This window comes from Pterocles gutturalis, unplaced genomic scaffold, assembly GCF_000699245.1.
Source record: "Pterocles gutturalis isolate BGI_N339 unplaced genomic scaffold, ASM69924v1 scaffold4553, whole genome shotgun sequence".
Taxonomy (NCBI): Eukaryota; Metazoa; Chordata; class Aves; order Pterocliformes; family Pteroclidae; genus Pterocles; species Pterocles gutturalis.
This window is the reverse complement of record NW_010120217.1, coordinates 1,301-29,209: the sequence shown is the minus strand read 5'-3', so window position 1 is coordinate 29,209 and position 27,909 is coordinate 1,301. Positions and strand designations below refer to the sequence as shown.

At 41.6% G+C, this 27,909-nt stretch overlaps 1 protein-coding gene across 1 annotated transcript; it reads right to left on the bottom strand.

Moving 5' to 3' along the window:
* Positions 1-882: 882 nt before the first annotated feature.
* Positions 883-26,219, bottom strand: SOAT1 (sterol O-acyltransferase 1). Its single transcript, XM_010076803.1, has 15 exons — positions 26,091-26,219; positions 17,915-17,973; positions 11,468-11,616; positions 11,314-11,373; positions 10,785-10,892; positions 8,781-9,063; positions 7,661-7,739; positions 6,921-7,002; positions 6,168-6,213; positions 4,907-5,036; positions 4,404-4,501; positions 3,792-3,890; positions 3,111-3,246; positions 2,149-2,294; positions 883-1,251 (listed from the first exon to the last, which is right to left on the bottom strand). The coding sequence occupies exons 1-15, from the start codon at positions 26,212-26,214 to the stop codon at positions 1,195-1,197; spliced, it is 1,656 nt and encodes a 551-aa protein (XP_010075105.1). The 5' UTR covers positions 26,215-26,219; the 3' UTR covers positions 883-1,194.
* Positions 26,220-27,909: the final 1,690 nt, after the last annotated feature.

The window sequence follows — 27,909 nt, the reverse complement described above, 5'->3', positions numbered from 1 at the left end:
TCCCATTCTGTCTTCAGAAAGAATGCAGCAACACCCAGGAAACCCACCTTCACCTGCTGTCCCCACTGACACACAAGCAGACACGGGCAGATGAGAAAGCAGCTCTGACTCCATCCACGGGGTCAATCCTCATCTCCCACCGACAGCATCAGAAGCTGCTACAATACAGACGGGCAAGAGGCACCAGGACGTGCTGGCGTACTGAACTGGGCACAGCCATTTCAGGTGAGAGTGCGCTATGTACCTCCGACGTTGATTGCATTTTCTTACAGTTGGGTCATAGCATTTTGAATCCTTCGCACTAAAGAAAGCCTTAACAACTTGTATACCTTAAAGCACCCGCCAAATTAAAGCAAAAGCTGTTTTACAAGTTAATTGTGTTAAAAGAATTGATTATCTGGAGCAAGAGAAAAGAAAAGTTAGAAGAAAAACTATTCAAGTCACCAAGGCCTTCAGAGAACAAAAACTCTAAAAGTCAGTTGGGAACCTAATGAATACAGAGCAGACAGACTTTCAGTGTAAAAAGTCACACAAAGACTGCGCACACTGTGCCCTGCTTCTGAACCTGATTCTCCAATGCAGCCACAAGTAAACTGACAATGCCCTCTTCCTCTGCCCATTTTAAATCCGTATACAGCCAACATACACAGAACATGGTTCAAAGCCATCCGGGAATACTTTGGCTATTTGCAGAGAGCAAGGAGGCAAATACCCTGTTGCTCTGCCACTTGTCTGCATCACAGCGGCAGACAGGATCACAAAGAACAGAAGCTTTGTAGACATCCCATTACCAAAAGGGAGAAAAAAAAATTGCAAAGGGATGGCTGAGGAAGATGGACGGATGCCAACAATGAGCTAGTAACAATCTGACTAGACTATTGTCCAGAAGAGCAGCAACGTGGGGGAACCCCTGGATGAGGAGGATTCCAGTAGACGCCACCTTCAGCTTGATGTTTTACTGACATGGAAATGGCTCAAAGTGGGACAGCATGTAGCAGATGCTGCCTATGAAGCTTGTTACAATCCAGGTCAACTGGCTTGCTTCAGTAATGTTTAAAAAAAATTACAGTTTCTCCCCAGTGATCAAGAGGCACAACTTCCCTTAGAAAAAGTCCATAGTGAGTTAGGTCATTGGTCCAAATACTCAGAGGACAACTCCAATTTTCTGTGATGACAGGCCAGAGCACACCATTTTTACATCTTCATGTGACATGACCATGAGCGTGGTTTTAAGTAGTCCAGGAACGTGGGCTGCAAAACATGGAGAGGCAGCAGGTTAGTCGGAGGCAAACAGCACCAGCTGCGGTGTGGTCTGCTGAAGTCAAACTTCCCTAACAGGAAAGATCAAATCACATTTTCACATCCCACAACCCTATTCTTATCCTCGCTAAACAGTGTGTGGAAGCGTAGCTACAGCCACAAGCTGTTTGCCTGCCACCCACCTTACCCCCAGTTTCGACACATCAGGTAAATGCTGTGCCTAGTACCATATCACATCAAGAAGCCAGTCGTTTACAATGGCAAACTCTTAATTGAGGAGGATCAAACTTATAGAGTTTGCCTGATGATATCTTCAGTTAAAACTGGAATCAATTAGGACAGCAAGAAGTTAGGCAGAACAGAATCTGGTACCAAAAAAATGAGTTATAAGTCAGAGAAAGTAACCAACGAAACCCCAAACTGATCATTTATAGGTAACCAATTCTCACTGCCACCCACTCTAGCTTGGGAGAGGCACAATAGCCTCAGTTTTTGCGGGCCTCCTAGAAAAGTTTCTCCTGACTTCATTGGCCAAGTGCTGCAGTTCCATTCACAAAGCCTGAATGACCTAGTGTACTCTCAAGTAGTGGCTTATGTCCTCAGAAATGGGGAGAAAAACATCCTCAGTTTCAAGTGGTGAAAAACTATCAGCATACAAAGAGCACTCATGAAAGCACTTTTGTTAGAAAAAGCTTTCCTAGATTATCTACAGTTCCTAGACTAAATAACTCCCAATGAACTGACACAGCACGCTGCCAGAAGGGCTCGTATCATTTAACTTTTGCCAGGTCCCCACAGCAAGAAAGGCCCAGCCACTGGGTCCCCACAGCAAGAAAGGCCCAGCCACTGGCAGGGTCGGTTATCCCACAGGAAAGGTCAGCCACTCACATTCTCCACGGGGCAGTACTGGCGGGCGTACCACTCCTGGCTGTAGAGACAAATGATGACACCTTGGCCCAGGAAGAGGGACGTCCACATGATCACGTTCCAGATGGGCCCCTTCCGCCGGTCATTAAGGATGAAGTTGAAGAGCACTGGAAAGAGGTGAAACGAGAAGCACTGCTCACAAACAAACTCTGGATTAAAGAATCAAAGACTGACTGATTTCACTGGATCTTTCCCTCCCTTCACTTCATCTCTGCAGCAACAAGGCTGCTCCATGAGGTTTGTACAGTGCAAGAAAATCTGATCACGCTTGGCAGTAGAGCAAATGTGTTTATTCTGACATTTATTTCCAATAAGTTTGCCAACAAGCTGGCCCAGCTGTATGCTTCTGGGGATCATTATTACTTTAGTTACGCTGGTGACCAAGACATGCTGGTAGAGGTGGCCTAGAGTTTATTAGAGCCCTTTAACTCATTTTATCTCCAAAAGGAAACACAAGAGCTCTAACTTCTAAATAGGCTCTCTTCCTTGCTGCAGTAGTAAAGTAACACTTGTCTTACACTATGACTTTAAAGAGGAAAAGACTTCCAGCCCGCTGACACGCAGCAATTCAACTAAGGCTTGGCAAAGAGGAAGCAGTGCTATTAAAATATGCACACTGTCACATGAACAGCAGTCTCTCTCTCTCCATCCTCCTCCCCATTCATACTTTGCTCATCCAAGTCCCACACTTGCAAATCCCACTATGTGTATGCATGTATCTATTGTGAATGGATTTTTGCATCCAAATAGCTCAAAGTTTGGACCCACAATTGCAACTCTTGGACAAGAAATGAGTGCCTGAAGGATAACTTGCACCAGAATAGCAAAGCATGCTTCTTTAAAAAAAAAAATAAAATAACAAAACCAAACAATAACAAGAGCCACAAACCCCACAACCCACTCGCTCTCTCCTGGGAACTTACTTCCAAAGCACATAAACAGGCAAAAGAGAACTGGATAGAAGAATCCGAAGCAGATGCTCAGAACATATTCGTGCACAGCAGCTGACACCGTGAAGACAGACAGCATAGCTGCTGCTTTGAACTTCTTACCAAAAAACTGCAAGAGAGGAGAATAGCAAGTATTATAAGCTACTCTGCTATGTTTTTAGTTTGGTTGTATCAACATTGGTTTATTTTGTGGTTTGTTTTTTTTTGTTTTGGGGTTTTTTTGTTGTTTTTTTTTAACTTGAGATAGGCAGTGCCTGCTCCAGCCAAGAGGCATACATGAAACACTAAGTGCTTCACAGAGTAGCTTGGATTTTAGGTGTTTTTCTTCAGGCATATTTCTGGTCTCCTGTGTAAGTACCCAGGTTGAGCCCACTCATGACATATCTGCCAGAGCTTGTCAGAATAGTACAACACGAGTTCAAACTGTTGAGTCAATCCTTACACTCCTACATCTCAGACCCACATTTTCCACACACTAAGGACTTGGAAACGAGCAACGGATCTCTAAAAAGCACAGTGGCTACCCACAACAGCCGAGGCAAGACATTTTTGTGCTTCTTAATGGACACTGTTGCTGCATCTTGACGCATGTACTGTCTTGCTCTGTGGTTAAATATTTAATTAACAACAAGAATACAGTTGCTTGTTACTCACCCAAAGGAAGTCCCTGTAGGCATAGTAATAGAGCCAGTCATGTACTACCACGTTCCAGGTTCGGTAGTAGTTTGCATAGGAAGTGGAGTTCCACCAGTCCTGAAAGCACAGTTTAAAGAGTATAAATCTAATTAAGCATAAAACTAATTAAGCATAAAACATTCTACAGGTCTTTTCTGTGATACCAAGTTGAAAAATATTGATAATAATACCAACCTAATATCATAAGTTGCAGAACAAAATAATGCATTCCATTGCACTTTCAATATTCTGCTCTGTATAAAGTTTGGTTTTATTCCAAACTGCTGTGGCTGATATGACAAAAGAATAAAGAGTGCTAATAGAGCTACTGGGTAGATCTGGTGGCCAGCTCTGTGCACAGGTTTGCATTTTTGTTACCTTAAAAACAATTCAGACTGTCAAGCAGAAATCATATCTGTTCTACAGCACAGCAACAAACTTAAGCCCCAACAGCGTAAGACAAGCAAAACCCTGTGGATGCTTTGTTTCGTAAAAAAATCTTCAGTTTCATCCTCTTTCCTTTTCATTAGGAAAATGAATTTTAGAAGCGTTATAAAGTTTGCTTTATAAACTGCAACTTCTGCTTCTTACCTTGTAGAACATCCTATCAGCAAAGCGCAGCATCTCAGCAAATGCATTAAGCCAACAGTGAAGGAACGCAAAGAATACCAGGAAGAGAATCAGTACACCTAGAAACAAGGTAGATTCAGACTAGTTTTGTAGTATTTTCTCTCAGCTATAAGCAAGAACACGCAACACAGTCAAGACTGTTCTTATAGGCACTGACATATGAGCTTTGTGCTACCTATAGAGTAAAAGCTTTTCAGCTTCTCACCGCAACAGGTCATGCTTACCCCAGAGGGTAACAGCAAGGCTGCCACAGAGCTTAGAACTTAACTTTTAAGACAGTTAAATTCAAACCCAATCTTTTATTTTGTGCTGCTGACTCTAAAGTTTAACACCCTAACATTGAAGTCAGCCCACAAGACCTCCTGTGCCGATTTTGCCTGTCACAAATGCATCTCATATGAACGACTTTCCCTCCCTTCTGCCTCTTCCACAAAGACACAGTCACCTGTGAATCTGGGCCGTACCTGGCAGAATGGAATTGAAGATGCAGAGGACCAGCCCTCGAAGATTGAAGGTTTCTTGACTACTGTTGCGGAACTGAGGAATGCAGAGTCTCACAAAGATGTAGTAGGCATAGAAAAGTGAACCAAGCACCTGGAACACAAACAAAAAGTCTGACTCTGTAAGAGAAATGCACAATTAACACATCAGCACTTGACAGCTCTAGGAGAGGAACAACAGCTGCCAACACAAGTCAAAATAATTTATTTTACATTGCTGCTAATAAACCTCCCTCAGGGTCCAGGCAGCAAGTAAGGCACAGCCATCCCTGTAGCACGTTGACAGCCAGGAGCAAAATCAACTTGTCTTTTTTACCTCAGCAGCTGTGTCTCCTAGTTCTCTCAACTCAGAAGTTATGACACAAATGATTTCTGCCAATGCCAAAGTAAGTGGGGAAAGTACCCTGTGATCTAGGTCCAAGACAAGCACAGAAACAATTGAAAAACATTTACTGTAGTTAAATCCAATATTAAAACTTACTTTTCTTTTACCCTGAAGATGTTTACAGGCCAAACCACCTCAGCCCTTCTCTGGCTCTTGAACTCATGTTCTGGAAGTTGAGGTCAAAACGCAAGCCTCTGCTTTCAATACTGTGACTGCTATAAGCCAGGAGTGCGCTTTGTCACCCTCTTTTGTCAAAAAGCAAGCAGCCAAAGGCCTTTTCATGCTTTGGGGTTTTTTTAATCGTTTTGCTTTTTAAAACATGAATGCATTGTGTGACAGTGAAAGTTTCAATCGCGCAAAGCCATTACTTGGCAACGCATCCACAAGAAGCTATTGAAGCTCATGTCCAGAAACGTGAAGATGAGGTCAACCTTAAGCTCAAATAAGCACTGAAGATTTGGACTCCAGGTCTCATTATTTTGAAATTGGTCTGAATATCTGCAGACAGGTAGCTGTGCCAGTGCATTACAGTACATCATCCATGTAAAGAAAGAGGGACAGAGCACGGGCATCGCTCCACACACACAGATACACACAGCTTTTGTTTGTATGGAATGGAGTCTAAAGGCTTGTTTAAGCAAGGATATACTATTTTTTTTCCTTTGGACACAACCATTGGCTCAGCAAGATCCCTGTTTCTTTTTTAGTCATTAAAAAGTATTATTTTCTGCTAATCCCACACCAAGTAAACAGTGATTGAATGCCAAAGGGAGAACTGTTTTAACAACAAAGTCTAGATGATCTCCAAAAGTGCATTCTTCAGAAAGCTGTACTACTCACCTGTGCAAACTTGGTAGCTACGTAGCCCCATCTTATCACAGGATTCCTAGGAAAACAGAACACATGATATCATATCTAAATAGGACCTCAAAGCAGCAAAAACCTCCCTTCAATTATTGATTTTACTGACCTACACTCTGAAAAAAACCTGCTTTAATTCCAGAGTTCTTAGTCTCCTGACATCCAACAGGAGATGTCTGCCCAAATTGCTGATTCCTCAGCTTTCAACTACAGCAGGACAACTATTGCAATTCCATAAATGGAAAATAATCTGGAGGGCAGCATTTTGCAATTCCGTAGGAGGTGGTGATCTGCCCAGTAGTCATGTAAAGGACTGCTGAGCTGACACTGTCAAAGCGCAACCCAGCAAAGTACAGGAAAAGTTTGGGAGTTCCCAGTTTTAAAGGCTTCAGCCTACCTCCTCAAACTCAAGAGGCAGGGCTGCTTATTAGCACCACACAAAATACCACACAAGGCTACTGCAGGAACTGTGTCACTAGATATTCAGTAGCAAGTTCTTAACTTGTTTCAATTCAAGTGCATTTCCCAAAGAAATAAAACCAGAACTGTAAAGTCAAAATACTATTAGTATTAAAGTGAGTTTTCATGATCTTGCCCTTGCCCGGTTACTGCCTTAACCACATCTTTACGAAAACTCTAACTCATAAATGGAATAGACCACATCTACTGATGCTTGATGTTGGCTTCAGTTTTTAGACTACTTTAATGTTCTATTGGTGTTGCTCACATTACCTGGGATAGTTGTCTCTGTAGATGAGGGTAGGAGCAAAGAGGAAGTACAGGTATTGAGAAATTCTGGGAATAGGTACTGTGCCTGGAAGAGAGGGAGAAAAAAGAACACTGCAATCTTTCTGCTTATTGACAGTTTGGTTTCCCTAGTACCCTTTAACAACATACAACCCTTACCAACTCAAAAAACCTCACTCTGGAACTAAAGGTGCAGGATTTGCAGAGACTAAACCAAACCAGACCTATCAGATGGAGTTGCCCCCATGAAGCAAGTGAGGATGACTAACAGGTAGGGCATACAGGTAGTTATCTCCCATTTCCTTCCCTCCTAGGGAAGGTGAGGTTGTTAACATGTGGGTTCATGTTCAGCTCTGGCACACCTTGCTGAAAGAGCTTCTGTGCTTCTACAATTGCTGTAATTTCAACTAGAGCACTGAACTGGGGGTGTGCAGGCAGCCTCTGCACACCTTTTTCTCCTAAAAGCAGAAATACGGAGTCCTGTTGAAGCAAGACCTAAGACACAGACATGACTTAGACCTGAACAACAGCCTAACTCATTCCCTAATACTGAATGAAAAGGTTCAGGCTGAAATTACAGTGCAGAAGGCCAGCCTAGAGCCTCATCATCCAAAGTCACCTACTCAAATCCTCTCTCTCCAATTCATGAGGCTAGCTCAAGGCAAAGGAAGGAAAACAAGAGCTGGTTAAGCACTGCTGCCAAAATAGTAGGGCAAGTTACTCACTGGACTTGTCCTTTACACAGGACAGGACTCTGGGTACATTCTCCCGGACAAATGAATGAGCCTTCATAACAAGACGAACCTGCAAGACCGACAGCATATCAGTTTAATATTCTTACTTTCTCAACCTCCCAATAAAGACTGGATCAAGCATTTTGAGGCAACACCTTCAACATCTTGGTTTCTCTCCAATTTACCCCTTTTACAAGGAAAGAGCTGCTTCCTCTGCCCACAAGCCTGTTTAACTGACGTGACTTTACAACACTGCAGGTGAATCATGACTCAGGAGAGTCAAAACACATCTCATTTGCGCTTACAGGACCCCAGGACTCCAAATCACACCAGTAAGCCACTAGCCAATTAACATTAACTTAAAACTGAAGCAAAAAAAACCCTATCCATTTCAATAGGCCAGTATGCTTCAGTCTTAGGAAGCTGATGCCTTGAAGTTAGATGTGTTTACAGCAACTACCACTATGTTGGAATAAGGCGATGCCACACATAAATACTCCCTGAAGGACCAAAAGGAGGGCTAGTCCAAAGTTACTTCTTCAAGCCTACACTCATCTCTGAACATCCTTGTTTTAACCCGACGGCCTGACCAGAATGCTCTTGCATTCTTCCCCCCCTTCCCCTGAAAAAGAAAATTCCACCTGCAATAAAGTTCTGACTACAGGACAAAGACAGTTGCTTCTTTGGAACAGATTGCAAAACAGGAACCACTCGCTGGCTATGTACTTGGCCTTTTTTTTTTTAAACAGGAATGTTACAGCTTGCTTAGAAACTATGGCACAATAGGTTCTTAAAACTGGTTTTAAGCATTTAGCATCCACAAGACAACTAGAAACAAATGGAATTTCAGCCTTGAAATACGTTCAGAAAAAATCCACAGTAAAATCTTAAATACAGGGTAAAAACCCAAGTGTCTTCCAGGTCAAAATGGAGTTTACCATCTACTTTTTCACATTAGACTCACCGCATATAAGTCTGTCTTGACAAACTCCATCCACAGCCCTGGCTTAATTTAATGAATAAAAGCAACATCTGACTCCTTAGGAAAAAGGACCCTTTCCATTTTGGAAACAAGACTCAATATAACCAAAGATACCGGGTTGGGACCTACCTGTTCCAGTATCACAATAAAACGGGAAGCTGGAGGCAGGGCATATGATACAGCAATATAGGTTGGTCCAACTCCAAGTCCAGCTGTTTGGAAGAGTGTGAGCAACATCACATAAAACAGGGAGTGGATTACACGATGGGAGGAGCTGCAATAGCCTTGGGCCCACCAGACAAAAAGGTTGTATGGAACAATAACTGTGGCACAGAACATGCACAGCCAAGTACAGAAGACGACTGGGAACTTTCCAAAAACAAAGATCAAGAGATCAAATCCTAGGACCAGCCTAGAAAGCACAAGGAAAGAGACAATATTATTCATTAGAAATATTTCTGCTCCACTAAATGTCTACAAAACACAAAGCTTCCAGATCATAATTGTTGGACAGTCCAGTGTGGCAATTTTCAGCTCAGAAGCAGAGGGCTGTCTGTGGCACATCTAAGTGACAACCCACAAGCACACCAGAAAATAAGAGATGAAGGACTCATGCCATCAATGCTGCCAGGCACAGCTTACCTTCAAATCCCACACGGCTTAAGCACATCTTTAAGATCAGTATCTGCTTTAAGAGTACGCTGAAGCGTACTCATCCCTGCTAAGAACAAGCACATGACTAAACGATCCACTGCCGAACCAGGGTCCAAAAGAGCTTTTGGGGAACACTCCTGGGATGTCATCACTACTACATTAAGAATCAGTTCTTCCCAGGAGTTTAACACCTAAAGATGTTTTTACCCAACCTCTATAGCATGAGGTATCCAGCACTCAAACCTAATTTAATTCTGCTTTGTGAAATCTGTCGGCATTCTGCATGTGTTCAGTTTACAAGTCACCCAAAAGGCCTAGGGTCAATAGATTGTCAGTCCAAAAATGTCCAACTGGTGTGCACCAGGTACTGTAGTTCATTAATCACACTCAAAACATAAGGACATAAACAAAAGGACGTTCGACCTTACTAGCTATCAAAGTCACCAGAGCTTACTCCTATGCATAAGTGGCTCTTCTAAACTAAGGTCAGAGGAGAAGGGAGTAGAGAGTACACCAACACAATTTATTTGTGCCTCATGTGGAGGCTCAGTTTAAAACTGGATCCAAATTATCAGATCTACCCGAGAACACAGCAATGATTTTTTTTTTTTTTAAAGCAATCAGAGAATCCAGCTCTACTAGTTGATTTTAGAGGAAAATACCTATTCTCCCCCAATGTCCATACAATATTAAGTCAGGATCAGCTAAACAATGTTCAATAGTGCACGAGCCTGTTCTTAGACAAGAGGGACAATTATTATAATCAAGATACAGCTCTAGTTTTGTGCACTGAAGATCAGATAATCAGCAAGATAAACATGTAATCCTGCTTGTGTACATGGGATGCAGCTTGTGAAAAAGATACTATTTAAAGCAACAAGCAAGTGTGAGGAAAGCAGTCTTTCACAGTCTTGTTCACAACCGGATACCTGCAAAGCACAATCTTAATGGAGGCTGTGCCAATATCCTTGAGATCTTTCCCCAGGAAAAATGAAAAGTTCTATTTTTATTTAACCACAAGTACAGTGTTCCAGAACTGTCATTTTTAAACAGAGAAAGGACTGCTGAAATAGTCAACGTTTTTTCTAAACAGTCCTCCTTCAAGCAATGCAAGCAGGCGAAAGCTACTGTTTCATTAAATATATTCAGCTAGAGCAGTCCACATTCAATGAAGACCCCTCCCTTTTGCCAGCCTTGTGATGAACTATGAGGTCCAACTGTGCCAGCCATTATTCTCACAAAATACCCCAACCTGTAGGATTTTCCTAGTATCTAGCTATGAGATTTGAAGTTACCATATTCCCTCAACAGGAATTCCAGCATATATGTTAAGTACGACAAGTTGAAAACCCCCTTCCAACAACACCCCAAGGAAGGATTCCCCCTTCTTTCTCCACCATTCTTCAGTTTCATGTACCTCTGCTACTTTGAAGCAGAGCATTTCCAGCCCCGGTGCCTGTCTTTCCAAAGCATTCTTACCTTCCTTCATCAATGAAGTCTACTAAAAGTGTGCTCAGGATGAAGACGATGAGAAGAGCAATGAACATGTGGTAAATTGTCCTGATGTGACTCACTTCAAACAGCTCACTAAGGGAGAGATTCAAATGCTATCAGGCCATTCGCTTAATGCATCCTACCTCTATTATGTTAGCTTTCAAAGTATTTTACAGTGAAGTAAGATGACCAACTCACGAAACTAAAGTTAACACACAAATTTAAGAGACAGTCTACACAGCCATTTCCTTAGTTTATCCTCAAAGGATAATTAGCCATTAATCTCAGTGGTACTGAGAGGACTTTAATTAAAGGTTTACATGTGGAGAAGTCTGCAAGCTATAGTAGAGATCTTTAGAAAGAAGCAGAGAAGCTTAAACAGATCAGTCCACAGGGGTTTGAACATAAGATCATGGGTGGTGATGGGGAGACTACCTCAAAGCAAAGGTAATTAGCTTGCTGTCAAGGGCATTTTCAGTCAATTTAATGGAAAATGTCAAGTTAAGTTACTCACTCCAAGAGGGACCTTCTGGGAGTAAAGAACTTCCCATGTTCAGGAGGGGCCCTGGAGGTCCTGCAAACAAAGAGGAGAACATTTGAGACAAGAAAGGAAGTAAGGCTTCCAGGAAACATAGCCTTGTTATAGGAACAGCTTAAACCTGACTTACTTGGCTTTGTGCAGTTCCTTCTCTGAGCAGGAAGCTGGGAAGAGGGAGGCTGAAGATGAGGAGTCCAGGAGTGCTGATTTTGCTACCAAACTGTTCACAAACTCTGTGAAGTGACTGTCCACTTCCTTCATGAAAGCTGGCTTCAATTGCTGATAGAATGAAAACAGAGCAGAAAATTGCTTAACTCTCTGGATATATTTTCCTTAAATATTTTTATTCCTTTTTATCCCTCAGCAGGGCAGAGCAACGCACCAAGAAAACATTCCTGTACCATTTGCCAACAGTTGGAGCCAACTTGGAAAAGATCGGGGGCTTATCCTGGCCTGTTCACACACCTCAGGCCAGAGGACTTTGAATACTGTTTATCTTCTCTATTAGATGCAACAGAGAGGAGTAAAGTAAACATACTGACCTTCATATGTGTCACGGTTTTATGCAGCCAGCAACAAATACCACGCAGCTGTCCAGAGTGGCAGATATTTCACATATTTTATGGTGCCAAGGCTGAGTTAAAATTAATACATAAGCCCCAGAAAACATTTCTCAATTTTAACCAGAGTTACATCCTTAGAGTACAAGGTGCTCCCTGGAGGTGTTCAAGGCCAGGCTGGATTGAGCAACCTCATCTAGTGGAAAGTGTCCCTGCCCATGACCTAGAGATCATTAAGGTCCCTTCCAACCCAAACCATAGTAAGATCTACTTTTAGCCCATCTAGTGTTATTGAGGGAAAGCCAGACCTCTTCATGCTTGTGGCTAAGCAATCACCATCGATGTTCTCATGCATTAACATAGAAGTGATCTCAGTGACTTGAGTGAGTGCAGGAAGAAGGACCAAAGTTACCCTTCCACTGCTACCATTGTTTGGATGCAAACTTTGACTACCACTGAAATTACAGAATGCACAGAAAATTTTCGCTAAAGCAATGAAACAGGGTACCATTGGTAAGTATTAAGACTGAGCAGTGAGACAAAACTGGCAGGCAGCAATACTGAAGTTCAAGAATTCACGAGATCAGATATCCCAGTTGAATCTCCTACACTCACTTTTCTTCAGATGGCTTTATGCATGTTATCTGCTCTATTACAGCTAGTTGTGATAAAGTTGCACCATTTTTAGCCTATTCATATTTTTCTTCTCTCATTTTATTAGACAAAGGCAACTTCTGAAGCATCTGGTTTACTTGACACCTTGACTTCTCAGGGTGAACAAAAAACCACTGACGAGCATCCCCCTCTTTATCATCTTTTTGGAAAAATGTGCTGACACAGCGCCAAAAAAAAAAAAAAAAAAAAAAGAGATAAACAGCTGTGGATAAGGCATAGGCCACCCTGGTCAAAGACTGCTTGCTTCACCTGATAAAGAATTTATTTTCTAGAAAGGAAAACATTACTTAACCCTCCCAATAATAAGTTATAGTTATAAGGACTATAATTCATCTTCAAAAGGCAGACTGTTTAATGCTAAGACACTTTCATATTCCTTTTGTCTTGCCTGAAGACTAGCACATGTAATTCTTTCCTGTATTTTCCTGTCTGCAATATAGCTGGATCTGCAATTCAGTTTCATAACATGAACTTTGAAAGACCTGTTCCCCTACACCCCAGGCAGTGTTTTTAAAACTAGATGCATTTGGAAGAAACTAAATAATAAAATGTTCAAAGTTACTTATTTCTCTTGAAACTGCTACACTGAGCTCTGGATAGCTCTATGCTGCAATGCAAATTCTCTTACTCTCTATATGCATAGAGGATCCTGAGATTTGCACAGTGGCCTGCTATTCTTATGCCTAGAAAAAAGCAGGGAAAATTAATTCCCTCAAGGAAAGGAAAAGGCAACACGCGTTTCAGCAGGAACTTTGTGAATCTAAAGATAAGATTTCTGGCACTTCAGAGGACAGTGATTTATAAGTCTTCTCAGAATTCAGTTCCATAACGTTAAGTCCTCAGACACCAAATGATTTTCCCAAAAACTTGAGCCTAGTGATGAAGCATGGCTGAAAGCTAAATCCCAAGTTCCTGAACCATAATCCATTCTAGAATGCTCTGCCAGCACAATCTTCAGCACAAGAGATAGGCAAGCTTCAATAAATCACTTAAAATCTAATTGCATACTGTGTTTTGGGTTTTTTTTACGCAAGTGCCTACTGGCAAAATTTGTCAGATCATCCCTTCGCCTTGGATTTTTCAAGTTTGTCTCCAGATTCAAGGTCCCAGTCTTCCTACATGGTAACTACATATTTTTTCATCTAGTCTTCCTACTGGATCAGCCACTTTAGAAACACACGATTCCCTTATCACCTTCGGAATTCCTGACTGCTATCTATTTTCTAATCTTTAAGACTGAAAAGTAACAAAACCAAGAAATCCATTTTCAAGGAGAGAAAGAAAGAGTCTGTAAGTTGTGCACAAAAACACCACTTCCTCAAAATGGTATTTGTTATACTCGAGCTCATTTTCAGTAGGTATTTGTGTTTCAGTGCCTAGCTATTATGCTAGAGAAAGCTGGAGCAGCACTGGTTTTGCTAAGAAGGAACAGGAACAAAGTCTAAGAAAAGAAGGAAAAGCCAGATAACTGAAACGGGATCTGTTAGCTCTGACCTGCACCAGTGATATGTTTGCCTCTGACACAGACATCTTTCTACAGCTGTGTTTTAAGGAGTCCGATTTCCACTGATGGGCAATGGTCATCCATGATACAGCCTTCGTTTTCCAAGAATGCTTGGATTAATTTTATATAGTAGATCCAAAAAAAAAAAAAAAAAAGACTAAGCTAAAAAGCCCTCCCTAGAAGCAAAGCTTTGAGGCTAATAAAATATATTAATAGATTATGTATTCTTACAAACTGCTACCATTTAACGTGACAACAGCCAAGCAAGTTTAAGTCTATGGCAGAAAATACAAGACAATCTGAAATCTTCCAGAAGACCGTGAGGCCAAGATGCATCAGAACTCTACATTCCTCCTGTTTCATAGTGGTCAGATCCAGAGAGATCTTTTGAAAGACAAGCTGCAGTAGGAAAAGGAACAGATTAATATTTAACTTCATAAAAACATTTTTCCCCCTATTTGGCAGCTGCAAATATAGAATAAACAAACTTCACCAGTACTTAATGAAACAGAATCTCTTGGGAACTGGCTCTTCTTAGATACTGCTTTCTGGGAGGCAGAGAAAAGGTTTGTCTCTTGCAGAGATGTGGATTTGTTCCTTTAAAAACAGTAGAAAAACATTAGTTGAGTACTTTGGAACTACAACCTGTAACAGAAGACACCAGTGCTCTCTGGCACAGCCTGCTTTTAGAGCGTGCATGCACATATCCCTACCAAAAAAAGTCAAATAGAAATTCCTGCTCTTCTGAGAGCACTCCAATTTCCATGCCAAAAAAAGCACTATTCATTCCTACCAAAACCTGCCCTTTTATTTAAAGCTTTTTCCCTTTTTTTCCCAGGTCAATCTCCTCTCAGCAAGAGTTTAACAGAAATTATTTCCTTGAACCACCTCTTTCCTTTACAGTTAGCACTCTGCTGAGTTTGCCTCCTCCAAACACAACCCTCCAGGGTTAACATCAACATCTGCACCTTTGGATTGGAAGAGCAGGGCATGAATTCTTGTTAGATTAAACGACACAACCAAAGCGTAGATCTTACAGTAATTTTAATTCTGTACAACTAAACTGCACAGCAATCGTGCTATATTATCAACTATTACTACTGCCACTCAAAGGGCAGTCTTCTTGAGGAATTGCCAGAGTAACTGTTAGTGCTCAATAGCCCAAGTGCATTCCACCAAGTCACCAAAGAAATGGAAGTTCAGAGAAAGCACCTCCCACCAGTCTTCACTCTGACAGGGGCTGGATACACAGATGGCCTTGTTGTAGCTTCCCCCAGAGAGTACTTAAACATAAAGTATGCTTGAAGTTTCAGACAAGAAACTGGGCAGGTCACTCAGCTGTCACCATTAAGTTTGAAACAGCAGAATCAGATCATTAAAAAAAACCACAACAAACAAAAACCAAACAAAAAGTATGAAAAGAATGCTATGACAGCCAGAAGCTGGCCAATAACTGATAAGAAGTCCGAGAAAGTTGAGGTAAGCAACCCTGCAGTTTACTTATAATGTTGCAAAAGGTCCCCAGCATTTTACTCATTCTAACAGATTTAGTAATTTCAGTCACTGAAAAGAGACAACATCCAGCCCGGACCAAGTGACAAAACACACCATTCCCAACTCAGTCTAGGATGAACAAAGGCCTAGATTTTCTGACTGGACTGCGGGTGTATGATGTCATTCTATTTCAAATAACACCTAGCACCTTTGAATCACTGGAAGTTGTCAGTGATCAGCACTTTTCAGAAGTCAAGCATCTGTCTAGACCTCAGACACCTATCACCTAAAAAGTAAACTGCAACCCAACCTTTTGTTCAGGGGTTCACACAACAAAAGGGTCAGGCACTCCAGGAATTCTCATGAATTTTGCAGTAGATGGAGGTTTTTACTTAGCCTTATAGCTGTTATTATAGCTCTGAGGAACTTTAAACAAATTTGCAAGCTGCTTAACCCAGGGTTTAAAACCTGAACTCCCCGTGTTTTGGGGAGAAACTTCAGTAATTAAAGTGCCACTGCTGGTTTTCTTCAATTCTCTCTGCAGATAAGAAACCACTTTGTCTACACAATAGCGTGTCTCAAAGCTGGTGGCCAGAAAAAAAAAAAATTTAGAAACAAGAGACAGTCCTGAAGAAAGAAATCCAAGATCAAGTTGTCCCCTTGCAACCGGGTTCCCCAGAACCTGGAACCTATACAGCTGCATGTGCTGAATTTTAGGAGTTTCAACACAAACAACAGCACGCCCTTTGCAGAAGACATTTAAATACACTTTAGTTATATCTATTATAAATTACACACTGCCTATAAAGGTGATAAAAAGACTTTTAAACAGGGAAACGCCTCAAAGGTGCAAGATATTTTTCTTAGTCTTATAAGTATGCACTCCCTAATAGTCACATCAGGGTGGCACAACTAGATTACTTCATCTTTACCATAGAATTCTCTGCAATAAGATGAAGCAAGAGTGCAGGGCGATTTGCCCTGAAGAACACGCACATGCTACAAACCAATGTTTAGCAAGGAGGGTGCAGTTCATTGTTAGCTAACTTCATTTAATTTGGGCATAAATCACCTTAACATAAGCTAAAACAATGGCAGCGTACATAAATGCAGATGATGTCAGAAATACCCAGTGCTGTTTTCTTTGTGGCTATTGCTTGCTGACAAAACGAGCGGGACCAAGGCTCAGGAAGGTCACCTCCACAGCCAGGGCAACAGCAGCTGTGGGATACAGGCTTCACGCTACCCTTTATCCAATGGATAGCAGGACACAAAGCATTTCTAAACATGCAAGCAGTCTAGCTGATAATCATACTGCCAAAAACCAGTGGTGAGGGAAGATCCATTTTATTTACAGGCCTCAAAGTTCATTCTTATCTTCGGACTTGTTGTGGTTTTGAAGCTCTGGCTGGCAGCCAAACACCGCAACAACTGCTCATTCACCGTTCACCCTTCCCCCTCCCGGGCACAGGGAAGAGAATAAAGTGGTGAGGGAAAAGAGACTCATGGGTTGAGAAAAGAACAATTTAATAACTAAACTGCAATAATATTTGAAATAATTATAATGATGATAGTAATATATACAGATGTACAAATGAGTGACACACAGCGATACTGTTTACCACCCAATGACCAAGGCTCAGCCCATTCCCAGCTAATGATCCCAGAGCAGGGAGAGTCCCAAAACTGCAATCCCAGGATGGAGGTAAGAGCCGAAGTGTCCAAGAGACCGAGAAGACCCTGAGAGAGGGGTGACCCGGAGAGACAACCCAGAGCAAGAGGGGATGACCTGGAGCAAGGGAGAGCACTTCTGGATAGAGCCTCATCTCTATACTGGGCATGACATGCATGATGTGGAATACACCAGTGGCCAGTTTGGGTCTCAATCCTAAACCTGAGGTTGAATTCTGGGCTAGTCACTGGGGCTGTGCTCCCTCCCAGCTTCTCCTGCCCCTGCAGACATTGACACAGCAGAGACACTGAAAAATCCTTGACTGTCCTGGAGCAACTATAAACACTGCTGTGTTATCAGCCTCCTCAGCACAAACCCAAAACACAGCCACTTACTAGCTATTATGAAGAAAGTTAACTCTGTCTCACCTGAAACCAGGACAGGACTTCAACCTATCAGGTCAAGTAAGACAGAACTGCATTTGATAATACCACTCCTCTTGTGCAAAGTCAGAACAGAAGAGGAGGAGAGAAAGAGGGCTGTACAGAAGTCACTGCACTCAGGCTATGACTGAAGAGGCATATTTGTGTTCCAGGACTTGTGACTCCCCAAAAGACATTCAGGGTCAATCATCCCACTCCTCCCCACAAGCAAGCATTAGAGCATATTTACCTCTGCTTCTGCTATTAGCTGCATTTTCCTTGTTATCACATGGTCAACATCAACCCGGCCTAAGGAAGGAAAGCAAATATTTAACAGTTGCATTTTCAGCCACGCAAATTGCATGTCTGAGAACACAGAAAGCACAACATACACAGTAGCTCGGTCACTGATTTTTCTTTAGTGCTTCTAACTTCTAATAAGGTCCCAGTAAATTCAAAACTAAGCTGCAGGAAATTCATAAGCTATGATCAAGTATTTTAAACAGCCATTTAGGATCACAGCACTATAAGGCAGTCAACAATTGATAACACTCTGGATTTGCAAAAGCTTTCTTTTCCATCAGCAACTCTGCAAATCTTCCCAAGGTTCCTAAACATATTCAGCCTTGAAGCAGCAACTAGAACAACCCTTAGAAGGTCATATCCAAGTGTGCTGATCTCTTATCAGAGCTTTATCTTACATACAGTGAAGTAGATGTAAGATAAGTTGTCTGGAGGTCTCTACATTACCAAGTCACAGTCACAACTATCTGTAAAATAAAGTAACCAGCTCTGAAGACAGGCTAAATGGCAAGTTGGAAGGTTATTCTGTGTTCAAACCTGGCCTCTCCTACTCCTTTCACCTCCCAGGAGAAGTGAGACATTGGTCAGTATTCCTCAGTATGTTTCAATGCTTAAGCAAACAGTCACGTCTAACCATACCATGAACATAATCTGATTTTTATAATTGGCTCATACGGAGCTGAGCCCCAGATATCACCTTCCTTTTGTATAAAGAACTATACACATCTATTACATCACGCGGAACACACACAAATCAGACATTTCAGATTAGTTGAGCTTTAAGACAAGGTTTGTCTACAATGGTGGTAGAGTGCTGGCAGGCCAGCTGGTGTTTCATTTCTCTGGTAAGAATGACACAGAAGATAAAGTTATTTAAAACAGAGAGTCTTGCACATGAAGAAAAAGCAGCAATATCCACCAGCCTAAAATACCAGTCAGGGTGAAAAGAGAGCAACAAACCTTGCCTTGTGCATGTCCTTTGGCAATGACAGCTAGACCAGGACCTTACACAGTAACACATGGCTAGCATTACAACTTTCATGTTCAGTAGTATTTAAGACAACACTATCACTTTTATAAAAAGAAGATCCTGAACCGATTCTCTAGTAACATTTCCAGTGAAGCATGAGCTAACAGTTCTGCAGGAGAGGTGTCAATGTTGTGCTGCTGTGTGATGAGAAGACATAGCAATTCATTCATGGCAGTATCACAGTTCATTATGCAGCCTCCTTGCCTCATCCTCCTGTGTGCGCAGCCTATGCACACAAAATGTTTTAATAGAAGCAAGTGCTTCTGTGATGGATGCTAGTCTGAAGGTGCTCTTAGGAACAACCAGTTGTAAGAAATTTAGATAGACCTATTTCAGAGATTACTCCAATTCCAATACTGGAGAATAATTTAATGAAACGAGAAACTTATCTCCAACAAAGCTATGCTCAGTTGTCAGCATTAATTCCCCCCTTCCCAAACAAGCAGTTTTTGTCTATTAAAACTGCTACACAAGCAGTTACGAACAGAACTTATGAACAGTCCAGCAACACCAGCCTATTACTTAGCGGCCTTGTAATGCAGCAACAAACAAGGAAATTGCTTAACACCATGAATTTTTGGCTGTACGCAAAGATCCCTTCTTACAAAAATAGAATTCCTGGTTGCTAAGCATCTCACCTCCAAGACAAAAAAATTACCTCTGCATTTAAGCTCATCACGCTGTTACACTTGCCAAGCAACAGCAGTTTGGAAAAGAACTTGGGAACAGTGATAGATACCATTAGAGTCCCTTGTACCACTCACCTCGTGCACTTTGCTGATCTCAAATGGATTCCCCTCCCCCTGTCTCCCTCAATAAAAAAAAAAAGAATTCACGTTGTTCCACAAGCAGAACTGTATCCCCTTCATAACATCGCAATGGCTCTACTCCCTCACTGTGCCACTCCACAATTGCATGAATAGCCCCCTTCCCCCATTACTACTATGCTAAGAACCACTTTGTGCTAGCAAGCAGACCAGACAGAGCTTTTGAGCTCAAAGCACAACTAATCTTTTCCTGCAGAAAGGTAAGAATTTGTGTCTTTTATCCATCTGCCAGTCTTCAAGACTATCAAGTTTGCTTGAAGCCATCCAACAGGACACATGAGACTTAAGGGATTGAACTATTTCCTTTGTAAGCCAAGCTAAAAATAAATAGCTGCTGCTCTGACCATGTATTTCTTGTCAAATCTGTCATTTGAAGCCTCAGCTATAAAAACTACCCAGGAGCAGCTCACTTTGGAAATAAAACCCCCTTTTTTACTTACAAGGTCTTAAAATGGATATAGTTTTACAGGTACCTAATTTACAGATACAGCGGTTGTACAGGAAATGAGGCCAGTCTCTGACCTGCTGATGTTGTAATTGTTAAATTGTACGCAGTGTCCCTCCTGTCACTTTATTCACCCACACACCAGTGCATATACACAGCCTAGACTAGAAACATAGCATCTTTTAAAAGGCTTTAAAATCAATATTTCCGTATCTTTAGTATACGCATCTCATATAACAAAGTAAAACCACCTGTAAAGCTTGTTGCATCTTTCCCAGAACAGACTCCTGTAGAAGAAAACCCATCCCAAAACAACTCATTCTGCTGTGTTGCCATTCTGCTGTGTTGCATCGCCCCAGAAACTCAAGCTGCATCACAAGGCAGATACCAGAGAACACAAACTCATCAGCTTCTTGAATCACTCATCTTCTGTTGTGCAAGCTGCTACTTATGTTGTGTGAGGTCATTCGAGATGAGAATAATCACATGATTTTGAGTCTAAAAGGAATTGTACACTGCTGAGAAGTCTAAATCTTTATTTTCCTTTGACACTGAAATGAAGACTGGATCCCCGTGTCACTTTGGCATTGCAACATCACTACAAAAATGGACTGAAGGCTGCACAGCACAAGCAAGCACATCTTAGCATCTAAATCAAGATGGGATACACCTTAAGAAAATGGGAAATAACAGTTAAGTCATAAGGCAGAAAATCCTCTTTGAAGGCTAGTATGAAATAGTAGCAATTTCACAGGAGACTTGAGCAGGGTTGGCTTTGAAAGAGCTCTGCTCATAGGGAGAAGTTTTAACTTAATGGGACTTGTATTCCCTTCTCAAAGAAGGTGATTAAGATCTTTATCAAGCTAACCACTTGTCTTGGACTTGCAGAAACTGATCCTTGTAGAATGTAACACCTCTGCATAGCCCAAACTCAAAGCAGGTTCAAAAGTTAGAAGAAAAATAAATGAGCAATTTAAATGTCAGCTTTGTTTCCATAGGAACCGAGGCTCATAAAAGATAACCTGAAGACTGAGAAAGCTTTTTATTGTTGAAAACTTGAGTAACTTAAGTTTCACAAAAGATTTACAACCTACCTTTCTTAAAGGATCTCATCATCCCTTTTTTCAACCTACTCTTGTACACGTTACAGATAAGTCACATTTGAGATGAGTAGAGAAGCGTCCCATTCATACGATCTGTTAGCATTGCAGCTTGGGATCCAACAAAAACAGCTTCTACGTAAAGACACTACCCAGCACTCTACGAAGCAAGCTCTCAAAAATTAACTGTGCTAAAAATATATTAATTTTATTTAACTGCTACAGTCTGCAATTACCACCAAGAGTACAAGTGGGAATGAGTCATCTGAGTAAAGCTGTGGCTTGTGTGGAGTGTTACAGTTCCAGCCTGCAGTGACTTCACCAGCCAGTGAAGCTGCCTGCAGCCCAGCACTCTGAGCCGCTGCCGCTCAAACTGTTCCTGCATTGTGGCAATAGGTTTATTATTGAGCAGTTAAAACAACCCGGGGACACCACCACTATCTGAATCCCTGCACAGCATTCAAGACAAAAATACCTCTTCGCAGAAAAGCTAGGAAAAGCACACAAACTTCAGTTTATTGCCACATGCTCTTAAAAAAAAAAGACTTCTCGAACAGCCAAGCACACCACTCACGGTTCAGAAGAAATTTCTCCTGATGATGTCAGAATTTGTTTAGCTTCAGGATCTTCATGGCAAATCAGATACAAACTGTACCCAGTACTGCCCTTCCCTAAGAGTTTAAAAATATTATCTTCATTATTTTCTGATCAGCCAAGCTGCCCCTCAAGAAGTTAAAGTAACACAGGCAGAAGGATTTCCTGTTACTGTTACATACCCGGATTCAAAGGCTCTGTCTTTAGGAACACTGAAGACATTATCTGAAGGAGAACAATGTTAAAGCCAACCTAGTGATAAGGCTATTTATTGAAAAGAGGGGAAGTCTTCCACATCTGGTACAATACAACATATGTTAACAATTTGATGCTAATAAGCCTTATTCTGACTTATGGTAATTTATTATTTGGCCACTCAGCAGATAGAGGCAAGTTATGAGTAGATTGCTCCCAGAACTCAGCTGATCTCCTTAAAGAATGCACAGGCCATAGGTCACTGCACTACAGTTGGGCAAAGAATTCAGTTAAAAAGTCATTTCTGCAGGGACATGGGACCCAAACAGCCTCTTCACCAGCAGGAGGAAACACCAGCATTCTCTGTTATGCCAGCATGTCCACAGGCTCTTCACAAGAAACTGCTTGGGCTTCTTCAAACCCACAGGGTGCAAAACATGAGAGGCTAGAATTACCAGACTCCACATATTCTCAGACAAGACAGCTCTGTTTGATCCATCTCCCTGAAACACATCCAAGAAACTCAATTCAAGCAGCTTAATCCCAAATTCATTAATCTGTAAGAAATAGCCTGTTGATACAATGAACATTTATTGCTGTGAGTCAGACAGCAAACCTTAAAAGCTTTCCAAATTGTTCCCTGTTTCAAAGCTCCCGCCTCCTACAGTAGGGACACGCAATTCATGCAGCTTTATGAACTTTTGTACTGAGAATGATCAATAGTAACCTCTTGGTTGGAAGATAACAACGCCTTTCTAAGATCAGCATTACCAAACAGGCTTACTCACACCAAACAAAGATATGATACACAGATTGTTTGCAGATTAGTCTCTGGAGACACTTCTAATCCTTTTCTGATTTCTGAGGAAACAAGGGCAGACTCCACAACCACCAGTTTACTGTTTTAGATGGTCTAATCTTAGCATTTTAGAGGCACTCAGACACATGCTCAAGTGCCACGTCCTCTCTAACCTTCTAAGAGCTGCCCACGCAGTTTCTATTACGCTCATTCCAGGTTAGTTTTCCTGCAGCTGGTACTGCCCAATATCAATATCCCATTAAACAGAACAGTTTCATATTTATTTATGTATCTCCAGATGAAAACATATAAGACTAATCTTATTAAGGAAGCCCGGCTTTTGATAGGGGATTATTGCTGCCTAGATCACCTCTTCACTCTATGCCAGGACGAAATTAGTTGCTTAATTATGACACTGGAGCCAACTCAAGGAGAAGTGATACATGACACTGAAGTTCAGCTACCCTGTCAAAGCGAAATTAGAGTTGAATTATTACAAGATACACATCAAAGGACAGAAGAATTCTTCTGGCAATCTGAAAACTATAAATATTTCCACATTGCTACAAATTTGGGGGTACCTGAATACAAACTATCCAGTCTTAGGACTCAGCAAGCAATGAGGCAGTTTTCGGCAGAATTGATGAGGCAAGGAAAAAAATAACCTAAATTATACAAACGAAATAGTCAGACCTCATGTAGCTCTAAAGCCAATATATGGATTAAAATTATTCTTCCAAGCAATTTCAAATCAGGCAATGCATTTGAGTTTTAATAAAGAATGGATTAATGGCCTAGAAGCTTCTGTAGAAAGTTCACACACTTCTGGAAACAAGTCAATTGTCCCTTGACAGATTAACTCTTAAGTTAAAAAGCAGATTGGGTTTGCTAATCAGGGAGGATCAAAGGTGGGAAATCAAATTAGCGATTTAATTTTTCTACAGAAATAATTGCTACAAAGACAACATACTGTCTTGACTTGTCTAGAATCCCTTGACTGCAACAAACATGCATCTTGCCTAAAATTCAACACAACACCCAGTGCTAAGATGTGAAAGTATAAAGACAGAGCAGCCTCATTCTGCCTTTGTATACATCAGGACTAATGCCTTAGAAACAGCTATTTAGAAGCAAATGGCTGGGACAGAAAGAAAATGAGAAAAGAAGTCTATGGCTACTCCTTTTGAGAAATTCTTCCACCTCAGCTGTGCTTTCACAGAAATCCCTACGTATTTACGCAAGCATACTGGACCACAAGAGGCTGCTATCTGGAACATGTGAACACTTCAACTTTGTCACACTTCAAGCTTTGTGCCACAGAGATTCTGAGCTAACCCCCCTGTACTGAGGAATTCCTGACCAGAGGGATGCATCTTCCTTCCAGGCCTATAATGCAGTCAGGCATCAGACTCCTGCCTCCTACCTCCCTGTGGCATTCCTATTGTCCCCATCACCATGCTGCTCAAAGAGTCTGCAGAAACGGGTAACTGTTAAACATCTTTGTGACACTTCTGCTGAATTGGCAGCAACCTCGGAAGGTAGGAGGCACCAAGCCTTAACTAACTAGGATTCCTTCCCGCTGTCCTTGCTGTCCTTCACTGCAGTTTGTACCGTATTTAAACACACTGTATTGTTCTAGAGCCAACCCAGCAGGCACATGTACATACATGAAAGCACAGTACACTTACAAGAGATCTACAACAGAATCTCGGTTCGCACCCAGTTATCTCACCTGCAGTGACATCATGGCACATCTCAGAGGTATTAAAATGAAAGGCTTCTCACGACAGGCACACCCACCTATCAAGTGCTAATTACCACAGCTATATTTATTCTTTACCCACAAGCTTGCAAGAACTCAAATTCATGCATAACAGTTAAGGTGTTTCCATAGATAAAGAGGTAGAAGTCTGCTCCTAAACCCATCCTAACTGTTTTCCAGTAGCCATCAACTCCTTGCAGTTTTCCAAAAAACAGCATTAACGTAACAGTCCCATTTGATTCAATTAAAACAATGGTATCACTAGCAGCTTAAAATCCCAGTTGTCTAAGTAGTTTGTGGGATGGCTTTCTCTCCAACATATTTTTTGCAAGAAGAAATTTGACTTGTCCTAAACTTAAATTTGCTCCAACTCCTGTTTCAATTGAAAGATGTATTATGAAACACTGACAATATTCAGAAGTATATATACACCAGTGAGAATTATCTTCTCAAGTCACTGGCACCAGGGTTTTGGAACTTACAGTCATGTGGCACATTGCTATAAACTAGTTTAGCTTTTTGCTTATTCCATCTCCCAAAGAGAAACAAGCTGCAATCTCATCACTAAACTCCTTATTACTGGGCTGGAATATGGTGCAGCGTAACCCAGGAATCAGAGACAGTCACAGCATCCACAGAGTCCCCAGGCAAAACCACTCAAGCTGCCACACAACTGTCCCACCAAATCAAGGGACAGGACACAGGCAGCAGTGAGCCTTCCACAAAGCCACTATAAGCCACCTAACTTTTAGGTGACCACAATATAAATGAATACAAACCCAACTGTTTATTGTTCTATTTTACAGCAGCCAAGGTTGTGACTGGATAGAAGGGAGTTGTTCCGACATTAACAGAGCCCCAGAGGAGCAGAGAATCATTCTTTGTGGCATCCTACCTTCATCTGTCAATCAGGTTGGATACACCAGCTGAGCCTGGGATGTTAAAGACCATTGTGTTCAACCTTGAGGAAGCCACAGTCACTTGTAAAGAAAGCAAGATGAAGTCCCCAGAAAAAGCGTTTACCAGGATCATTCCAAATTCTTGTCAAGAATTTGACAAACTTACAGCATTAAAGTTTCTCCTCCTCATCACACACATTTGTCTTGTAGCTGTTAGGCACTTTCTTTACTCTAGATCCCTGCAAGCACAGCAGTACATAGCCCTTGAGGGAAAGTTGTGCGGGACAGTGCTCCAAACAACATAAACCTCCTGAAGAAGTGTAGCTGGTAAACAAGGAGCTCTGCCTTCGCAGCCTTTCTACAAGCAGCAAAACTGAAATGAAACACTGAAGAGGCAAGAGCCGTGAGCCTGAAAGGACACCTTAGAGGAGATCACATGCCAGAGATCACATCCCAAGCGAAAGAATCTCACCATTGCTTGAGTTTTGAAATGACCTCTCACTCTCAGATCTCTTCTGCGTTTCTTCATTCTCAGGGGTCTTGCAGGTTGCAGTAGAGCCAGACTGGCGTTTTCTTACACAGTCTTCACCTGCCATTGTTGCCTAGGCAGACCAGGATAGGAGATAATTAACGACAAAAGAAATTCATTTACTCTTTACATTGTTCAAGAACAAATTTACATAGCCCTCTTTACACCAAAGTTAGACTTCCTTTCCTCCATTATTAATTCAGAGCAAGGGTAGGGGAAACTAAGAACACACACATATTAGTCATTTACTGTGGATCACACTTCCTCTCCCTTAGTGTAAGCAGTAAAGGAAAACAAGAACAAAGCAACCAAGTTCCCCCACCACTACCAAAACATCCCCCCGCAGACCTAAGTATTTAAAATGACTTAAGCCTTTCCAAAATCTTTCTAAGTCCAAAAAGCCCTTCCAAATACTTTCGGACAGTCAGTCTGACAGCAAAATTTCTCTTCCGAGAGACGTGGCAGGTTTGCTTTGCCAAATCACCTGCATTATTTTGCCTGAGCCAAGCCTGTTCCTGTCAAGTTTGCAGTTCTTACTGAAAGAGCAGCTTCCTCAATAGAACCTTGTACTCTGTGTGGCTAGACAACAGTTACACTGCAAACCAGGAGAAAACAGGAACAGAGAAGCAGGTTTGAACTACGCCAGATTCAATGACAAAGGTCGCTGCTGGGAACAAAGCCGCTAGTAGGAAACACCTGAAGCACCACTGCTAGGCTGAAAACAGAAAATTCTCAATAAAAAGAGGGGAAAGGGATTCTAATTTTGTCTTTAGACGATGTTCCAACACACTCTCCACAAAATTCAGCTCAAGAAGCTCTCAGAGACATAGCTACAACCAGCAACAATTTTCAGAACTGTGCTTCCAGAAAACCACACAGGCATGTATGTAACCACATTTTCAAACTAATGCTTCTCCTTTTTGATATATTTTTTTCACCTTGGCACAATCTCTTAAATAGGCATGTGTCTTGTTGCTAGTGAACAGAACACATGCACCAGCACAGATTAGCTGTTAGAGACAGGCAAGGAAAACTCATGTACTTGTAGAAAAGCTAAGAAAGCAGAACATAATTATTTAAGGATGGATTTCCTCAGAATACTGAGGCTGGCACTTCTGTAAAAGTGAAATAAGACTTATGATCAGACATTTTCAAGGCTCAGCTTCCTGTGTTTGTCCCTCTAGCAACACAGTGTCTCATTCTCTTTTCAGGCATCACAGCATATAGAGGGGAAAAAAACCTTTTGAAACACCAAACAACAAATCACTAATTCAATCATCAATACCATTTCTTGCAGCACTGCCTCTCTTGGCTCTCTCTGTCTCAAGAGATCACAGCCAGGCCTACAAGCCTACAAAGACCATAAAAATGACAAACTTCCCAGCTGGCTTTGTACAACACCCGATAGCTCACACTATCATAACTTACATAATGCAAAAAAACATTTACATGAAGAACAGAAAGAACCGAGCAATAATATGGTAAATCTTCCTATAGTAAATATGCTCACCAACACAGAAAGGAAACTGGCAGAACATACACACTTCCTACCAGTTCTGTATTCAGTTATTGCTGCAACCCTCCTGCCTTTAAACAAGAATCAGTCACCATTGTGAAGATGCCACTCCTTCCACTTCCCAGTCTTCCCACAAGGTTCCACGTACAAACATGGCCACCCTCTTGTTAGAGCAAAGGATCATTTTGTGTTTTGCCCATCTGGGGCTTACAACCACATGGAGATCCTGGAGAGGATGTTTCAATC

What these genes read in the sequence shown, in the direction of transcription:
- SOAT1 (XM_010076803.1), bottom strand. Translation starts at nt 26,214, where the DNA reads ATGGCAGGTGAAGACTGTGTAAGAAAACGCCAGTCTGGCTCTACTGCA. An exon ending in AGCTAATAGCAGAAGCAGAG is followed by an intron (nt 11,617 to 17,914) that starts GTAAATATGCTC and finishes TCATTCTATCAG; the next exon opens with CAATTGAAGCCAGCTTTCAT. An exon ending in TACAGAGACAACTATCCCAG is followed by an intron (nt 6,214 to 6,920) that starts GTAATGTGAGCA and finishes CTGTTTTCCTAG; the next exon opens with GAATCCTGTGATAAGATGGG.